Below are 15,956 nucleotides of genomic sequence, written 5' to 3' on the forward strand. Positions count from 1 at the left end.
TTCCAACTGGTCATTTTTCCGCTGTTACTCCCATTGAATAGCAGTCATTGGTTTTAATTCCTTCCTACATGTAGTATTTCCAAAGCAGATCCTGACGGTGCTAACAGCTGATTAAAATTTTCTTCACCAAAGTCTTAGGCAGATGAATTCTACAATTATATTGCTTTACATTAACTCCAAATCTCTTGTGAGTACCTAGAGATCGCTGTGCTCCAGGATGTCAGGAAACATCTTTCAGTTCCTGGTTTTTAAACCATTAGCCATTTCATAGTGTTTGGGAACTTTAGAACCTAACCAAGAAAATGCCTAAGTCCTTAGAAGTTGTGACTCAATTGGTCTGAACAGGGTGAACAACCCTTCTCCTAGACCTGATTTCTCTTTCAGCAGAACCTAGGTTTTCTGATTCTTAATAGCTGCTTGGACTTAGAACACCTTTTTTTCTAAAGCTGGTCTCCTTTTTGTAGGTAATGCTGGAAGATGGGAGAAGCAAAGGGTTTGGCTTTGTCTGTTTCTCATCTCCTGAAGAGGCTACCAAAGCAGTCACTGAGATGAATGGACGCATCGTGGGCTCCAAGCCACTGTATGTCGCCCTGGCCCAGAGGAAGGAAGAGCGAAAGGCTCACCTGACCAACCAGTATATGCAGCGGGTGGCTGGAATGAGAGCACTCCCTGCCAATGCCATCTTAAATCAGTTCCAGCCTGCGGCTGGTGGCTACTTTGTGCCAGCAGTTCCACAGGTGAGTCTGCTACACATTCATGGCTCCGGAACCTGCACACTGATGGTGGCTCCTGCAATGGTCGGGGATATCAGAGTTCTAGAATGATAGGGAAGGGTCTTTCAAATGATATGAAGATTTATCCATGGTCATTTGTACTCTCCATTAGCTGACCTTTTGAGTAGAGAGAGCGCCTCTTCCTGAATTAGCCAAGGCTTGGTAGTGAGGTCAGATGCTTCTCGAGTGTGGACTCAGGTCCTTGAAATAAAATGGCTTGGGTGCTCTCTCTTACAGGCTCAGGGAAGGCCTCCATATTATACACCTAACCAGTTAGCACAAATGAGACCTAATCCACGCTGGCAGCAAGGTGGGAGACCTCAAGGTAGGTGGCGGGAAACGGGATTGATTACCTAGGATATTCCTCCTGGTCTCCCCTGCCTCTCCTCCTTGCCCCACTTCTGAGATGCAGCCTAAGTTCTGGTCCACATCATTTGTTCCTGATGTGCAACTTTTGTCTTTTCACCAGGCTTCCAAGGAATGCCAAGTGCTATACGCCAGTCTGGGCCGCGTCCAACTCTTCGCCATCTGGCTCCAACTGGTAATGCTCCGGCCTCTCGCGGCCTCCCTACCACTGCTCAGAGAGTCGGTGAGCAAACTGGCCTGGAGATGCATGGCCTGGGGAGGAGGGATCGTGATGGCTAGGCTCTGCCCAGGGTTGGGTCAGTTTGTTGGCTCATCTTTGAGTCCTGGTTCTGTAATCTTAGCTGTGTGCGTAGGTAGGTCAAAGGGGCAGAGAAACAGTTCATTCTAGTAGTGCTGGTTACTTTTAAGCGTCTTTGCTTATTGGTGAGCCATGTGAACAAGATTAGTGGTAGAAGTCGGTTAGCTGAATGACTAGAGGTAGCCTGTTCTTCTGGGTGGAGTTGGGAGAGTTAAGGAAAGAAACGCTTTTTTTTACAAAGTATGTCATGTATTCCAAGAGGTGTAAAGAGTTGTATGTTATCTGTTGGCTGCTCCTTGAGAGTAGCAGTAGAGGCCCCATGTGTGATGTGTTTGAACATACTTTGGAATTTCTCCTTCTGTGGGGCGTGGCCAGTTGGACATCTGCCAACACTGATGTGCATTTGCTGGTCTGTTGTAGGGTCTGAGTGCCCGGACCGCTTGGCTATGGACTTTGGTGGGGCTGGTGCCGCCCAGCAAGGGCTGACTGACAGCTGCCAGTCTGGAGGTGGTATTGGATGCACACAGAATGGGGAAAGATGGGATTTGACGGGTCTTTGCCCAGGCTGATGGGCTTTAATTTTACTTGTTCTTTTCCTAAGGTGTTCCCACAGCTGTGCAGAACATAGCACCTCGCGCTGCTGTGGCTACTGCTGCTCCTCGGGCTGTTGCACCTTACAAGTATGCCTCCAGTGTCCGCAGCCCTCACCCTGCCATACCACCTCTGCAGGTGGGTCCACCAAACACCGCTAAAGGATTTCCCCCATTCCCGTGCGATTTAAAAGATGCCTTGCTTTGATTCTTTAAATAGGTGTTAAATGCCTGCTCTGTGTCAGGATGCTGTGTCGTATGTGGTGACACTGCCCTTGAGGGGCCCTCTAGAGGGCCAGAGGGGGCTTAAAGGTGTTCTTCCTGAAACAGTTCGCTTGGATATGCCCCAGAGGAGACTGCTAGTGCTTCCTGCTTTCCTTTTTATAACATAATGTGTGTTCATTCAGCTCATTGAGCTTCCATTTCTCTTTCACCTCCAATGGCTTAGTTGGATCCTTAGCTGCTCTGTAAGGTAATCACTAAATCAAGGCAGGAAAGAACTTCATGTCACAGAATTCAGCCTCAGAGGAGTTGAGTTGAGGTGGGCAGTTGGACCCAGATATTAGGTTGTCTAAGCTGGAACTTGCAATCTCTGGAGCTGTGCCACCCAGGCAAGCCACGCCGCAACTGGTTTGTTGAAAAGCCCAGTAGCACTTTGCTTGGAGGAGACACACCAGCCTTGGAGACACACCAGGAGCTGCTTCCTCCTGCTCCATGCCCTTGAAGTTGAATACTCCCCAGAACTTGATGCTATGTGAAAAATTTTTTGCCTACAAGGCCCTACTTTTAGAGCTCTAACTGGCATTGACCTTGCATGTTGATAGTCCTCAAGTATTTGATACAATAAAAACATATTGGTACAATAAAGGTTATGTGGGATGTAATTATAAATGGTTTGATATGCATACCCTTTGACCTGGTCCTTACGAGGAATTCACTCTAAAGGAAAAAACTAATTTTTAGAAAAAAGGCTATACATACACATGTTCACTGTACCTTATTTATTAACAAGGTTTTGAATTCTTGGGTAAACAGCCTTAAATAAATCAAAATCATTTGATAGATGGTTGCCAAACATTATAGGTTGTTTTATTTCCCTTCCAACAGCATGCTGTTCTTAGGGTAGTTGGCTGTGTGTCTGTGCCCACACCACGATTCCTCACCTCACACTCTATACCCCTCAAGACTGCAGTTAGTTCCTTGACAGCAAAGACAACTACTCCACCTCCTTTTTCACATAGTCGACTTTCAAGTGTTGAACGGTCACGCTCTTGATCACCCTCCAGTGTCTTTCCTTGGTGCTAACCCGCTGCCTCTCCTGGTTCCCAGGCACCCCAGCCTGCGGTCCATGTGCAGGGGCAGGAGCCCCTGACCGCCTCCATGCTGGCCGCAGCACCCCCCCAGGAACAGAAGCAGATGCTGGGTACGTGCTTGCAGAGGAGGGGGCCAGAGCCTGGTACTGACCTGGACACCAGTGTCCATTCTTTCCTGGGATTCAACCTGGTTTTTACTTGAGTATCTTCCCATAGGCGAACGTTTGTTCCCTCTCATCCAAACCATGCATTCGAACCTGGCTGGAAAGATTACGGGAATGCTTCTAGAGATCGACAACTCTGAGCTGCTGCACATGCTGGAGTCCCCCGAGTCTCTCCGCTCCAAGGTGAGCATGGTGGTCTCAGCTGCGGATGATGACCGGTGGCCTTGCACCCCCACGTGTGGCGGAGAGAAGGGGCCGCTGTGGTGTGGGTATTTGAGAAAGCAGCACCAGGAGAAGCCACCACTGGACCTGGGCATCAGGGAGGAGTGGAGGGGCTCTGCTTAGGTGTCACTGACCACCTGGAGATCTCTCACAGGTGGATGAAGCTGTGGCAGTTCTACAGGCTCATCATGCCAAGAAAGAAGCTGCCCAGAAGGTGGGCACTGTTGCTGCTGCTACCTCTTAGGCAAGGAAAAAAACGTACGTTTGACTATCTTTTGTTTTCTATAATAGTTTTGACTTGTGAATATCTTCCTAAAATATTAGGGACAATATGTAGAGCCAGTTAAGTTGGGGATGCTGCCATTGGGTTTTTTGTTTTGTTTTGTTTTTTTTAATCATCTGGATGAATTAACATGAAGAGTACAGGTTATAAATTACAAGGAGCAAACAACAGTTTTCTCAAAAAAGAGCACCTCGTTGGAAGTTCTATATGGCTTATTATCCTTTCCTGATGGTTATAAGCAGATTTTCTTAAGAATCACATTTTGGTTTGGAATAATGATGACTATGCAGGTAGTCCTAATCAGATCTCACTGACTCATTTCTATGACCATCTCTCTGGTTTGCAATTGGTGAGGGTCAGCTGTGTATGTAGCTGCTGCTTATCTCTGGGAACACAGTAGGCACAGGCCTCGGTGTCAAAATGGAAGAGACAGACACACACCTGACTAATTACAGCATGTGTTCCAGTCATCTTCTGGACTTGGGGGCCATGGCCCCTGTCTGCAGGGGATGGTGAGTGAAGCTTAACTAGGACCTCCGACAAAGGCTGATAAAGGAGAGAACTAAATGAGCAGAGGCACAGTCAAGGAAAGTGCAGGTGGTAAGGGCTAAAGCTGGTATGATGTTTGGGGTTGACTCATCATAGCCATGGCTCCTTGGCTTGTCATTTGGAATTTAAGCAAGAGAACCGTAAAACTGTACAAGTTTTTAGTACAGGATGGCTCAGAAGGAGGGAGTGTGTAAGAGTTTACAGACTATTTATCCTCAAAGTCCATGGTTCTAAACTAGGTGTGCCCCTTCAGAGGACATTTGCCGACGTCAGGAGACATTTCTGGTTCTCCTAACTGGGAGTGTGTCACTGTCATCTAGTGGGTATGGGCCAGGGATGCTGCTACACATTCTACACTGCACCGGATAGCCCAGCAGAATTTAATCCAGGGCCAAAATGTGAGCACTGAGGTTGAGAAACCCTGCTCTGTAATAACTTTTATCAGCCTGAGATTTCAGTGAATCTCAGGTTCTTTTGATTATTTATGTTGGTGCCTTTCTTTTCAGGATTCAAAAGCCAAATAACCCCTCATGAAATTCAGCTCAAGGTTTGAAGACTTCCTAGCTTGTCCTATGGACCTCAACACTAAGAACCACAAATTGCAAATTTAATAGGTCATTTTGTATCAAAAGGTCAATTATGAAGCACCTAGAATTTTTCAATTAAAAAAAAATATATTCTCTGGGTTCTGCTACAGCTCAGACAGTGTTAACTTTTTTTTTTTTTTTCCTGTTGTGGGTTTTGATCTTTCCCCCTCCCCCAGAAATTGGTTTTATTTGATGTATCCAAGTCTTTAAGTTTCACAATAAAGAAAAAACTCCATAAAACTGCCTATCTTGTGTTGTACTCTGATCAGTTTTATTCTACAAATCTCTCACTGGAAGTAAATTTAGGATGTAAATAGGGTCAAGTGAAGTTCTGTATAGCTTATTCTTTCCTGCAGTTATAAGCAGGCCATTTTGGGTTAGCTAGGTGTGCATAATTGTCCCATTTCTTTCTGTTTATGGGAGGACTTTATAATTGCTCCATTTAACTTAAGGGAACAGGCTGATCAAAGCTGGCCTTGGATCTGATATAGGGGTGGCATGTTTCTGAAGGACATGAAGTATGCAGAACTTGACCCCTCCCTCCATGACGTGCTGGAGAGATCCCATTTCTCTTCTACAACAGTCCTGCGTGCAGATCAGCAGGTCCAGTACCCCAAGTTATGCAACTTGGGGTTTCCCCTGGCAGTGGTAAAGGCTTGGTAAGAGGTCTGAGTGGCAACAGCAAACAGTTGCTCAAATCCTGTGTTTCGTGGTTCCTTTGGTCCTCAAAACAACCATATCTGGCCAAGGCTAACAGTCTACGTGCCCTCCCTGTCCTCCATGAACCCTCCCTTTTTTCTTGAGCGTGGCAGGCTCACCCATGTGATTCCATTCCTTGGAATGTTCCGTTTTGGTCGGCTCTCCCTTAAGGTCTCTGGTCATGGGTAACGCGGCTATGTATTTGCATTTTCAATTTGCGCCCCCCCCCCCCCAGCCCCCAACTGTGCAACGGCGGAACCTGATTGGTGCAGGCTTCTGCGCTAGAGAGTTAGGGGCGGGGTCCTGGAGTGGACTTCCGGCAGTGAACTTCCGGCGGAAGAACCAGTAGGCAAGATGGCTGACGCCACGGCGTGCCTGCGTGGCGGTGACATAGGTCTAAACGTGACACCGGTCTTTCGAACCGAGGTTGTGATTGGCCCGTGGCGGCACGTGACGGCACGCAGCCGCACACAGCAGCCGGCCCGGACGTGCTCACGGTCTACGTGGCGCCGGCACGTAGCGGTCAGGGTCCAGTCTCATTGGTTTTACCCCGTCCCCGCCCCCCCAGCTGGAATGGTGCGCACGATCTACGTAGCGGGCTGACCGGTCTCATGGGTTTTACCGGCGCGGTTTGAACCGGATCAACGCGGCACGTAGCGGCCAGAGCCCTGTCACTTGTGGGTTTTACCCGCGCTGTTTGGTGCTTGGTACTGGCGATCTTCTGATTTACGTGGCGGCACGTAGCAGGCAGGGCCCGGTGTCCGGGTTTTACCCGCGCAGTTTGAAAGGTGCTTGCCGTCTACGCGGCAGTACGTAGAGGCGGCACGTAGCGAGCAGGACCGGGTCTCGGGGTTTTACCCGCGTAATTTGAAAGGTGCTCGCGATCTACATGGCGGCACACAGCGGTCAGGGCTCCGTCTCGGGGTTTTACCCGCGTAATTTGAAAGGTGCTCGCGATCTACATGGCGGCACACAGCGGTCAGGGCTCCGTCTCGTGGGGTTTTACCCGCGCAGTTTGGTACTTGGTACTGGCGATCTACTGATTTACGCGGCGGCACGTAGCGGGCAGGGCTCGGTCTCATGGGTTTTACCTGTGCGGTTTGAACCGGATCTACGCGGCACGTAGCGGCCAGAGCCCTGTCACTTGCGGGTTTTACCCGCGCAGTTTGGTACTTGGTACTGGCGATCTTCTGATCGCCGCCGCGGCACGTAGGGGCGGCACGTAGCCGTCAGGGTTCGGTCTCATGGGGTTTTACCCGCGCAGTTTGAAAGGTGCTTGCCGTCTATGCGGCAACGCGTAGCGGGCTCGGTCTCATGGGGTTTTACCCGCACAGTTTGGTACTTGGTTCTGGCGATCTACTGATCGCTGCCGCCGCGGCACGTACCGGCGGCACGTAGCGGTCAGGGTTCGGTCTCATGGAGTTTTACCCGCACAGTTTGAAAGGTGCTCGGCAGCACATAGTGGGCAGGGCATGGTCTCCGGGTTTTACTCGCGCAGTTTGAAAGGTGCTTGCCGTCTACGAGGCCGCACATAGCGGGCTCCGGGTCTCATGGGGTTTTACCCGCGCAGTTTGAAAGGTGCTCGCAATCTACTTGGCAGAACGTAGCGGCCAGGGCCTGATGTCATGGGGCTTTATCCTTGCAATTTGCTTTTTTATCTTTTTTTTTTTTTAATTTTTAAAATCAATTCCTAAATTTTCTGGAGCTCTCATAAATTTTGTGGGTTTTTAAAAAAATTATTTTTATTGATTTTTTACAAAGAGGAAGGGAGAGGGATAGAAAGTTAGAAACATACATCAACTGCCTCCTGCACACCCGCTACTGGGGATGTGCCCACAACCAAGGTACATGTCCTTGACTGGAATCAAACCCGGGACCCTTCAGTCCGCAAGTCAACGCTCTATCCACTGAGACAAACCGGTTTTGGCTGCTTGTTTTTGTTTAATGATATAATTTAATATGTGAAATATATATTCAATTATGTATTTGTTATACAAAAGTATATAACAAAATTTATAGGTAATTAATATTGTCTTATGTTTTTATATTACCACATTTATGTTTACATCTTATTTTTCAAAAATTTCCTTATTGATTAAGGTATCACATATTTTTCCTTAACCCCCCATTCCAATCCCCCACCCCTCCTTAATCATTCACTCAGCTCCCTATTGTCCTTTACCACTGGTTTGGCTCATGTATGCACACAAGTCCTTTGGTTGATCTCTCCCTTTTATCCCCACCCTCCCTCTGAGGTCCAACAGTTTCACGCGACCCATGGCTCCTTATCTCTGGGTCTGTTCTTGTTCATCAGTCTGTGTTGTTCACCATTTCCCCTAGATGAGTGAGATCATGTCCTACTAGAAATATACTTACAGGAATCGAAAATGAGAAGCAATAATGGTTATGCTGAAAGGCAAATGAATCAGTCTGTAGCCAGTTTCTTTCTGAGCCACCAGTTCCTTTGAGATCCAATTTCAATGTCAAACAGTTCCTGGATGTGCTGAGACCTGAGCTATGAGACCGAGCCTGCTAAGTGCCGAATGGTAGACTGCAAGCACCTTTCAAACTGCGGGGGTAAAGGTTTGAAGTCATTTTGTGTACCCAAAAGACTGTAGGACTTCTCCTTTTCCAGCCTTTGACTGTCTTGCTAGCACATTGTTGCTGCCGCTGTACCCGGAGCCCGGGGCACATTGGTTCAGAAGGGCTTGCTGCCTTTGCAGTTGGGCCAGCAGAGGAGGTGGAAGGGAAAGCTCTTTTTGCGGCATTGATCCCTCTGGAGACGTCACAGGTAATTCAGGTTCCGCTGGAATATGGAACAGATGAGTCTTATCAATGTCTCTCATGTTTAGATTCCTAATGAGAATCCAGCCCTGCCACTAACTTTGTGTGCTACTTTTCAAACTGTCTGAGCCTTAAGTTCTTCAGGGAAAAGGCTTGAGAAAAACATTCAGTCGTGTGCATTCAGTGTAATTTGGTATGTAATGAAGTTAAGGAGGATGTCACTGATCTTGGTGATGGGAAAGGAATGGTCTTTTTCCATCCTCTTCCATGGCAAAGGATCATGAAGCCAAGACGGTGGGATAGCTGTGGGCTGAAATGTACAGAGGTTCACAGTGTGTCAGTTTTGAAGGAAGGTTTTCTCCACAGTGGAACCATTTGAGGCCTATGATTTCTGCTTATTTAACATAGAAACTGTATAGTAAGAATCAGTAAGAAGATGGTTTTTGAAAAATCTTGCAAAGTCTGGTTATTGTCTAACACCACCTGCTGGGTAGCTGCAACCTACCACTTCTTCTGACCAGATTTCCCTTCTTGGCAACTGTGCTTTCAATATGGTTTTTGTTGTTTTTGTTTTTTCATTTTAGAGCGAGAGGAAGAAGAGGGAAAGAGAAACATCGGTCAGCTATGGGGGCCGATCCCGCAACCTTGGGCATGTGTTCTGATGGGGAATCAAAGTGGCAACCTGTAGGTGCACAAGAGGATACCCAACCAACGGAGCCACACTGGCCAGGGCGCTGGCGGCTGTACTTTAAGAAGCAGAGGGAAGCTCGGCCTCAACAGTGGAGCCTTGGCCTCTGCTCATCCAGGTGAGTTTTCCTTCAGGTGGTATCACAGTTACAGTGTCATGGTTCTAGTTGATCCTTGGTTGCCATTTTTTAAGATAAGAGTCTTAGACCCAGCTCTGCCGTTAACTTTGTGTGTGACTCTCAAACTCTTTGAGCCTTAAGTTCTTCAATTCCTTTACTTTTATTTTTATTTTTACATGAGTATTTATTCCAATAATACTGGCAATGTGGGAGAGCAGCAAGTCCTCCATAAAACTCTCTCAATTCTTTTTAAAAATATACATATATTTTTAAAATATATTTTATTGATTTTTTACAGAGAGGGATAGAGAACTAGAAACAGCGATGTGAGAGAAACATCCATCAGCTGCCTCCTGCACACTCCCCACCGGGGATGTGCCCACAGCCAACGTATATGGTTTTCACCAGAATCGAACCTGGGGCCCCCTCAGTCCGCAGACCGACGCTCTATCCCCAGAGCCAAACCGGTTTTGGCTAAATATATATATATTTTTTATTGATTACAGAAGGGAAAGGAGGAAGAGATAGAAACATCAATGAGAGAGGCTCAAGCCCACAACCCAGGGAATTGAATATGCCCTGACTGGGAATTGAATCTTGATATTCTGGTTCATAGGTTTATGCTCAACCACTGACCCACACCAGCTGGGCAAGTTCTTCAATTCATTTTTTTAAAAAAAAACGTATTTTATTGATTTTTTTTACAGAGAGGAAGGGAGAGGGATAGAGACCCAGAAACATCGATGAGAGAGAGTCATCGATCAGTTGCCTCCTGAACGCCTACCCACAGGGGACGTGCCAGGCACCAAGGTACATGCCCTTGACCGGAATCATACCCAGAACCTTCAGTCCATAGGCGGACGCTCTATCCACTGAGTCAAACTGGTTTCGGCAAGTTCTTCAATCCTTTTTTAATTTTTTTTTAAATTAATTTCTTTATTGATTAAAATATCACATATTTGTCCTCAACCCCCCATTCCAATTCCCCACCCCTCCCCACTCATGCCTCCATCCACCTGTTGTCCTTGACCACTGGTTAGGCTCATATATGTGCACACAAGTCCTTCGGTTGATATCTCCCTTTTATCCCCACCCTCCCTCTGAGGTCCATCCAACAGTCTGACCCATGGCTCCATATCTCTGGGTCTGTTCTTGTTCATTAGTCTGTGTTGTTCACCATTTCCCCAAATGAGTGAGAGCATGTCCTACTGGAAATATAAGAATCGCAAATGAGACAAGCAATAATGGTTATGCTGAAAGGCAGGTGCATCAGTGTTTAGCGAGTTTCTGTCTGGTATCCCTTCAGGTAAAAGGTGCTCACGACCTGATGGTCCATTGGACCCAGCGCTGCCCAGAGTCCTTTTGCCTTTAACCCTAGACCCAGAACAATGGTGAGATCTGTTATTGGGACTTTGGTTCGCGTCCCAAACTCTCAGCCTAGCTCTTTAGATGAGGCATTTGCAGAATAGTTAGGGAATGATGGAAACAGCCTCACCACTGGTTGGTGAGCAGGTGATTGGGTGTCTGATTGATTGCTGAGGAGGGTGGAGCTGGTGTTTTCCAGGAATGACCCCTCCAGCCGCAGAGATGAGGGCAAACATCCTGGATGTGCTGAGGCCTGAGCTAGGTTTGAAAGATCAGGCGTGAGGCTCTCCAGGCGCTGGCCTGAATGGAGAACAGGAAGAGCAAAAGCCCAGAGGGGTGAAGGAGGTCTAGCACTTGGAGGCAAATAGTTTGGACCCAGGAAGTGGAGGAGGAGAGACGAGCGAGGTGGGCAGGGTTCAGGTTATGAAGGCCTTCTATGTCACCTAAGGAATTTGGGCCTGTCCTGTGGGCAGTGGTGAACGTTAGGGCACTATTAAGCAGGATAGTGCTGTAATCAGATTTGCACTTTCTTTTTTTTTTTTTTTTTTTTTAATAAATTTTTATTGTTCATATTATTACAAGTGTTCCTTTCCCCCCCCCCCTTCCCACCCCACCCTCTGCCCTTTCCCCACTCCCCATTGTCCTCATCCATAGGTGCACAGTTTATATGTTCAGTCTCTTCCCACATTCCCCTCTCCCCTTTTCCCCAAGAATCATCAGTTCACTCCCCTTCCATACCTCTGATTCTACAATATTATATTCAACAGTTAATATTGTTCATCAGATTTGTTTTTTTAATTTCCTTGGTTTTTAGATTCACTTGTTGATAGTTACGTATTTGTTGTTCATAATTTTTATCTTTATTTACTTTCTCTTCTGAAAGAACCCCCTTCAGCAATTCATATAATTCTGGTTTGGTGGTGATGAACTCCTTTAGCTTTTTTTTATTAGTGAAGCTCTTTATCTGGCCTTCGATTCTGAGTGATAGCTTTGCTGGGTAGATTATTTTTGGCTGTAGGTTCTTGCTATTCATCACCTTGAATATTTCTTGCCATTCCTGTCTGGCCTGCATGGTTTCTGTTGAGAAATCAGCTGACAATCGTATAGGTGCTCCTTTATAGGTAACCACCTGCTTAGCTCTTGCTGCTTTTAATATTCTCTCTTTGTCCTTTGCTCTTGGAATCTTAATTATGATTTGTCTTGGTGTGGTCCTCTTTGGATTCCTCTTATTTGGAGTTCTGTGTGCTTCCTGGACTTGTAAGTCCAATTCTTTCCCCAGGTGGGGGAAGTTTTCTGTCACTATTTCTTTCAGTATGTTTTCGATATCTTGCTCTCTCTCATCTTCTGGGACCCCCATGATTCTGATGTTGGATCGTTTGAAGTTGTCCCAGAGGTTTCTTACATTATCTTCAATTTTCTGGATTCTCTTGCCGTCTAGCTTCTGCAGAGGAGTGTCTTCTGGCTCTTTATGTTCCAAATCTTTGACTTGATTCTTGCGATCTTCTATTCTGTTTTTAGGACTCTGTAGAATATTTTTTATTTCAGACAATGTATTCTTTATTTCTTGTTGATCCCTTAGCATTTCTTGTTGCTCCCTTTTCATATCCTCATAGGTCTCATTTATTTTATCGGCCTTTTCTAGGAGTCTCTTGAAAAACCCTATAAGTGTGGTTTTGAACTCTATATCCAGTCGCTTTTTGTCCTCCATTTCTTTCGTTTGTGATCTATTTGGTTTAGGCATTTTCGCAGGCAGCTTTTCTGATGGGGCGGAGTTTGAGGGTGGAGCCTACAGCCTTGGCTTCCGTCAGCCCCGCCCTATGCGACTCCTGAGACTCAGGGTCCTTCAGTACTTGTTGCAAGCGCCTCTGAGAGAAAGGTGCCCTCGATTTTCGCCTGCTACCAAACAGTGTAAGCTCTCCCGCAATGGGCCTGAAACTGGGGTTCAGTTCAGTTGGAAGTGGAGTTGGAGGTGGCGTTCAGAGCAGTCTGGAGCCTGTCTCCTTCCCGCCAGGGCAGTCCTACGGCACAGCCGGCCGGCCCTTCTCTGCGCGCTGTGTGCGCCTCCGGGACCTCCTTTCGCTGCTTCCCCGAGTACCGCCTTACAGCCCAGCTCCCTCTGGATGAGCCTGGGTCCCCAGGGTCTGGCCTAGAACGGGGGTTCAGAGCAGTCGGGGGCCCAGCACAGTCGGAGTTTTCTCTCCTTTCCGCTAGGGAACGCCAGCCAGGCACTCGGCCTCCCTCCTCTCCGGCTCCGTCCTCTCCGCGCGCGCCGCGTGTCTCCGTACCTTAGGCTTTTACAGCTCCTCCGTGCTTCCTTCTGGTTTTCTCCTTGCTTCTTGTTGTAGAATTTCCAGTCAGTTGACTTTCCTGTAGTTCTGGGTAATGTCCATTTTATATTTTAGTTGTATTTTATTGAAATTGTTGCGTGCGGCTGCGGCTAGGTGTCTACCCGAGCAGCCATCTTGGATTCTCTCCCAGATTTGCACTTTCTTGGCATCATTCTGTCACTGTACAGAGGAAGGAGAAACGAGGTGTTGAGCTCATTTAGAAGGTGTCAGAGGGGCTAGATGTGGGGCTGAAGATGGGTGGGGAGAAGCCATTTTGTGTACCCAAAAGACTGTAGGACTCCTCCTTTTCCAGCCTTTGACTGTCTTGCTAGCACATGGTTGCTGCCGCTGTACCCGGAGCCCGGGGCACATTGGTTCAGAAGGGCTTGCTGCCTTTGCAGTTGGGCCAGCAGAGGAGGTGGAAGGGAAAGCTCTTTATGCGGCATTGATCCCTCTGGAGACGTCACAGGTAATTCAGGTTCCGCTGGAATATGGGACAGATGAGTCTTATCAATGTGTCTCGTGTTTAGATTCCTAATGAGAATCCGGCCCTGCCACTAACTCTGTGTGCTACTTTTTCTTTTTTAATATATTTTATTGATTTTTTACAGAGAGGAAGAGGGAGGGATAGAGAGTTAGAAACATTGATGAGAGAGAAACATCGATCAGCTGCCTCCTGCACACCCCGTACTGGGGATGTGCCTGCAACCAAGGTACATGCCCTTGACCGGAATCGAACCCGGGATCTTTCAGTCCACAGGCTAACGCTCTATCCACTGAGCCAAACCGGTTTCGGCTGTGTGTTACTTTCAAACTGTCTGAGCCTTAAGTTCTTCAGGGAAAAGGCTTGAGAAAAACATTCAGTCGTGTGCATTCAGTGTAATTTGGTATGTAATGAAGTTAAGGAGGATGTCACTGATCTTGGTGATGGGAAAGGAATGGTCTTTTTCCATCCTCTTCCATGGCAAAGGATCATGAAGCCAAGACGGTGGGATAGCTGTGGGCTGAAATGTACAGGGGTTCACAGTGTGTCAGTTTTGAAGGAAGGTTTTCTCCACAGTGGAACCATTTGAGGCCTATGATTTCTGCTTATTTGACATAGAAACTGTATAGTAAGGATCAGTAAGAAGATGGTTTTTGAAAAATCTTGCAAAGTCTGGTTATTGTCTAACACTACCTGCTGGGTAGCTGCAACCTACCACTTCTTCTGACCAGATTTCCCTTCTTGGCAACTGTGCTTTCAATATGGTTTTTGTTGTTTTTGCTTTTGTTTTTTCATTTTAGAGCGAGAGGAAGAAGAGGGAAAGAGAAACATCGGTCAGCTATGGGGGCCGATCCCGCAACCTTGGGCATGTGTTCTGATGGGGAATCAAAGTGGCAACCTGTAGGTGCACAAGAGGATACCCAACCAACGGAGCCACACTGGCCAGGGTGCTGGCGGCTGTACTTTAAGAAGCAGAGGGAAGCTCGGCCTCAACAGTGGAGCCTTGGCCTCTGCTCATCCAGGTGAGTTTTCCTTCAGGTGGTATCACAGTTACAGTGTCATGGTTCTAGTTGATCCTTGGTTGCCATTTTTTAAGATAAGATTCTTAGACCCAGCTCTGCCGCTAACTTTGTGTGTGACTCTCAAACTCTTTGAGCCTTAAGTTCTTCAATTCCTTTACTTTTCTTTTTATTTTTATATGAGCATTTATTCCAATAATACTGGCAGTGTGGGAGAGCAGCAAGTCCTCCATAAAACTCTCTCAATTCTTTTTAAAAATATACATATATTTTTAAAATATATTTTATTGATTTTTTTACAGAGAGGAAGGGAAGGGGATAGAGAGCTAGAAAAAACCACGATGAAAGAGAAACATGGATCAGCTGCCTCCTGCACACTCCCCACCGGGGATGTGCCCACAACCAACGTACATGGCTTTCACCAGAATCGAACCTGGGACCCCTCAGTCCGCAGACCGACGCTCTATCCCCAGAGCCAAACCGGTTTCCGCTAAATATACATTTTTTATTATTATTTTTTTATTGATTTCAGAAGGGAATGGAGGAAGAGATAGAAACATCAATGAGAGAGGCTCAAGCCCACAACCCAGGCATATGCCCTGACTGGGAATTGAATGTTGATCTTCTGGTTCATAGATTGATGTTCAAACACTGACCCACACTAACTGGGTAAGTTCTTAAATTTCTTTTTTAAATTAATTTCTTTATTGTTTAAGGTATCACTTATTTGTCTCAATGCCCCCATTCCAATCCCCCACCCCTCCCCACTCATGCCCCCAACCCCCTATTGCCTTTGACCACTGGTTAGACTCATATGTGTGCACACAAGTTTTTTGGTTGATCTCCCTTTTATCCCCACCCTCCCTCTGAGGTCCAACAGTCTGATCCATGGCTCCTTATCTCTGGGTCTGTTCTTGTTCATCAGTCTGTGTTGTTCACCGTTTCCCCTAGATGAGTGAGATCATGTCCTACTGGAAATAATTGTCCAATTCTTTTTTTTTTTTTTTTTTTTTTAAATACATTTATTTTTTTTATTTTTATTTTTTATTTTTTTATTTTTTTAAAAAAATATATTTTATTGATTTTGTACAGAGAGGAAGGGAGAGAGATAGAGAGCCAGAAACATCGATGAGAGAGAGTCATCGATCAGCTGCCTCTTGCACACCCCCTACTGGGGATATGCCCGCAACCAAGGTACATGCCCTTGACCGGAATCGAACCCGGAACCCTCCAGTCCCCAAGCCGACGCTCTATCCATTGAGCCAAACCAGTCCCGGCAGTTGTCCAATTCTTAAATAAAATGGTAAGGCTGGCTTTTGGAGGCCTT

The 15,956-nt window shown here is 46.7% G+C and overlaps 1 protein-coding gene across 5 annotated transcripts in view; it reads left to right on the forward strand.

The window, feature by feature from the left end:
- The window catches only part of PABPC4 (poly(A) binding protein cytoplasmic 4), a 39,333-nt gene that overhangs the window by 11,830 nt on the left and 11,547 nt on the right, over positions 1-15,956 (forward strand). The window contains exons 8-20 of one of the 5 annotated variants that reach the window (XR_014794184.1): positions 465-737; positions 1,011-1,098; positions 1,243-1,362; positions 1,858-1,944; positions 2,039-2,166; positions 3,357-3,450; positions 3,557-3,687; positions 3,881-3,984; positions 9,213-9,434; positions 10,741-10,825; positions 13,528-13,595; positions 14,411-14,632; positions 15,162-15,298. Coding sequence is in view for 3 of the 5 variants with exons in the window: in XM_084874558.1 (XP_084730684.1) it covers positions 465-737; positions 1,011-1,098; positions 1,243-1,362; positions 1,858-1,944; positions 2,039-2,166; positions 3,357-3,450; positions 3,557-3,687; positions 3,881-3,970 (1,011 nt within the window). In the remaining 2 variants the exon portion in view is untranslated. Of the gene's footprint in view, positions 1-464; positions 738-1,010; positions 1,099-1,242; positions 1,363-1,857; positions 1,945-2,038; positions 2,167-3,356; positions 3,451-3,556; positions 3,688-3,880; positions 3,985-5,064; positions 5,391-9,212; positions 9,435-10,740; positions 10,826-13,527; positions 13,596-14,410; positions 14,633-15,161; positions 15,299-15,956 lie in introns of those variants that run through there. The other 4 variants (XR_014794183.1, XM_084874559.1, XM_084874558.1 and 1 more) reach the window with 4 other exon arrangements.

The sequence above is a fragment of the Pipistrellus hanaki genome, assembly GCF_964339955.1.
Source record: "Pipistrellus hanaki genome assembly, chromosome: 2".
Taxonomy (NCBI): domain Eukaryota; kingdom Metazoa; phylum Chordata; class Mammalia; order Chiroptera; family Vespertilionidae; genus Pipistrellus; species Pipistrellus hanaki.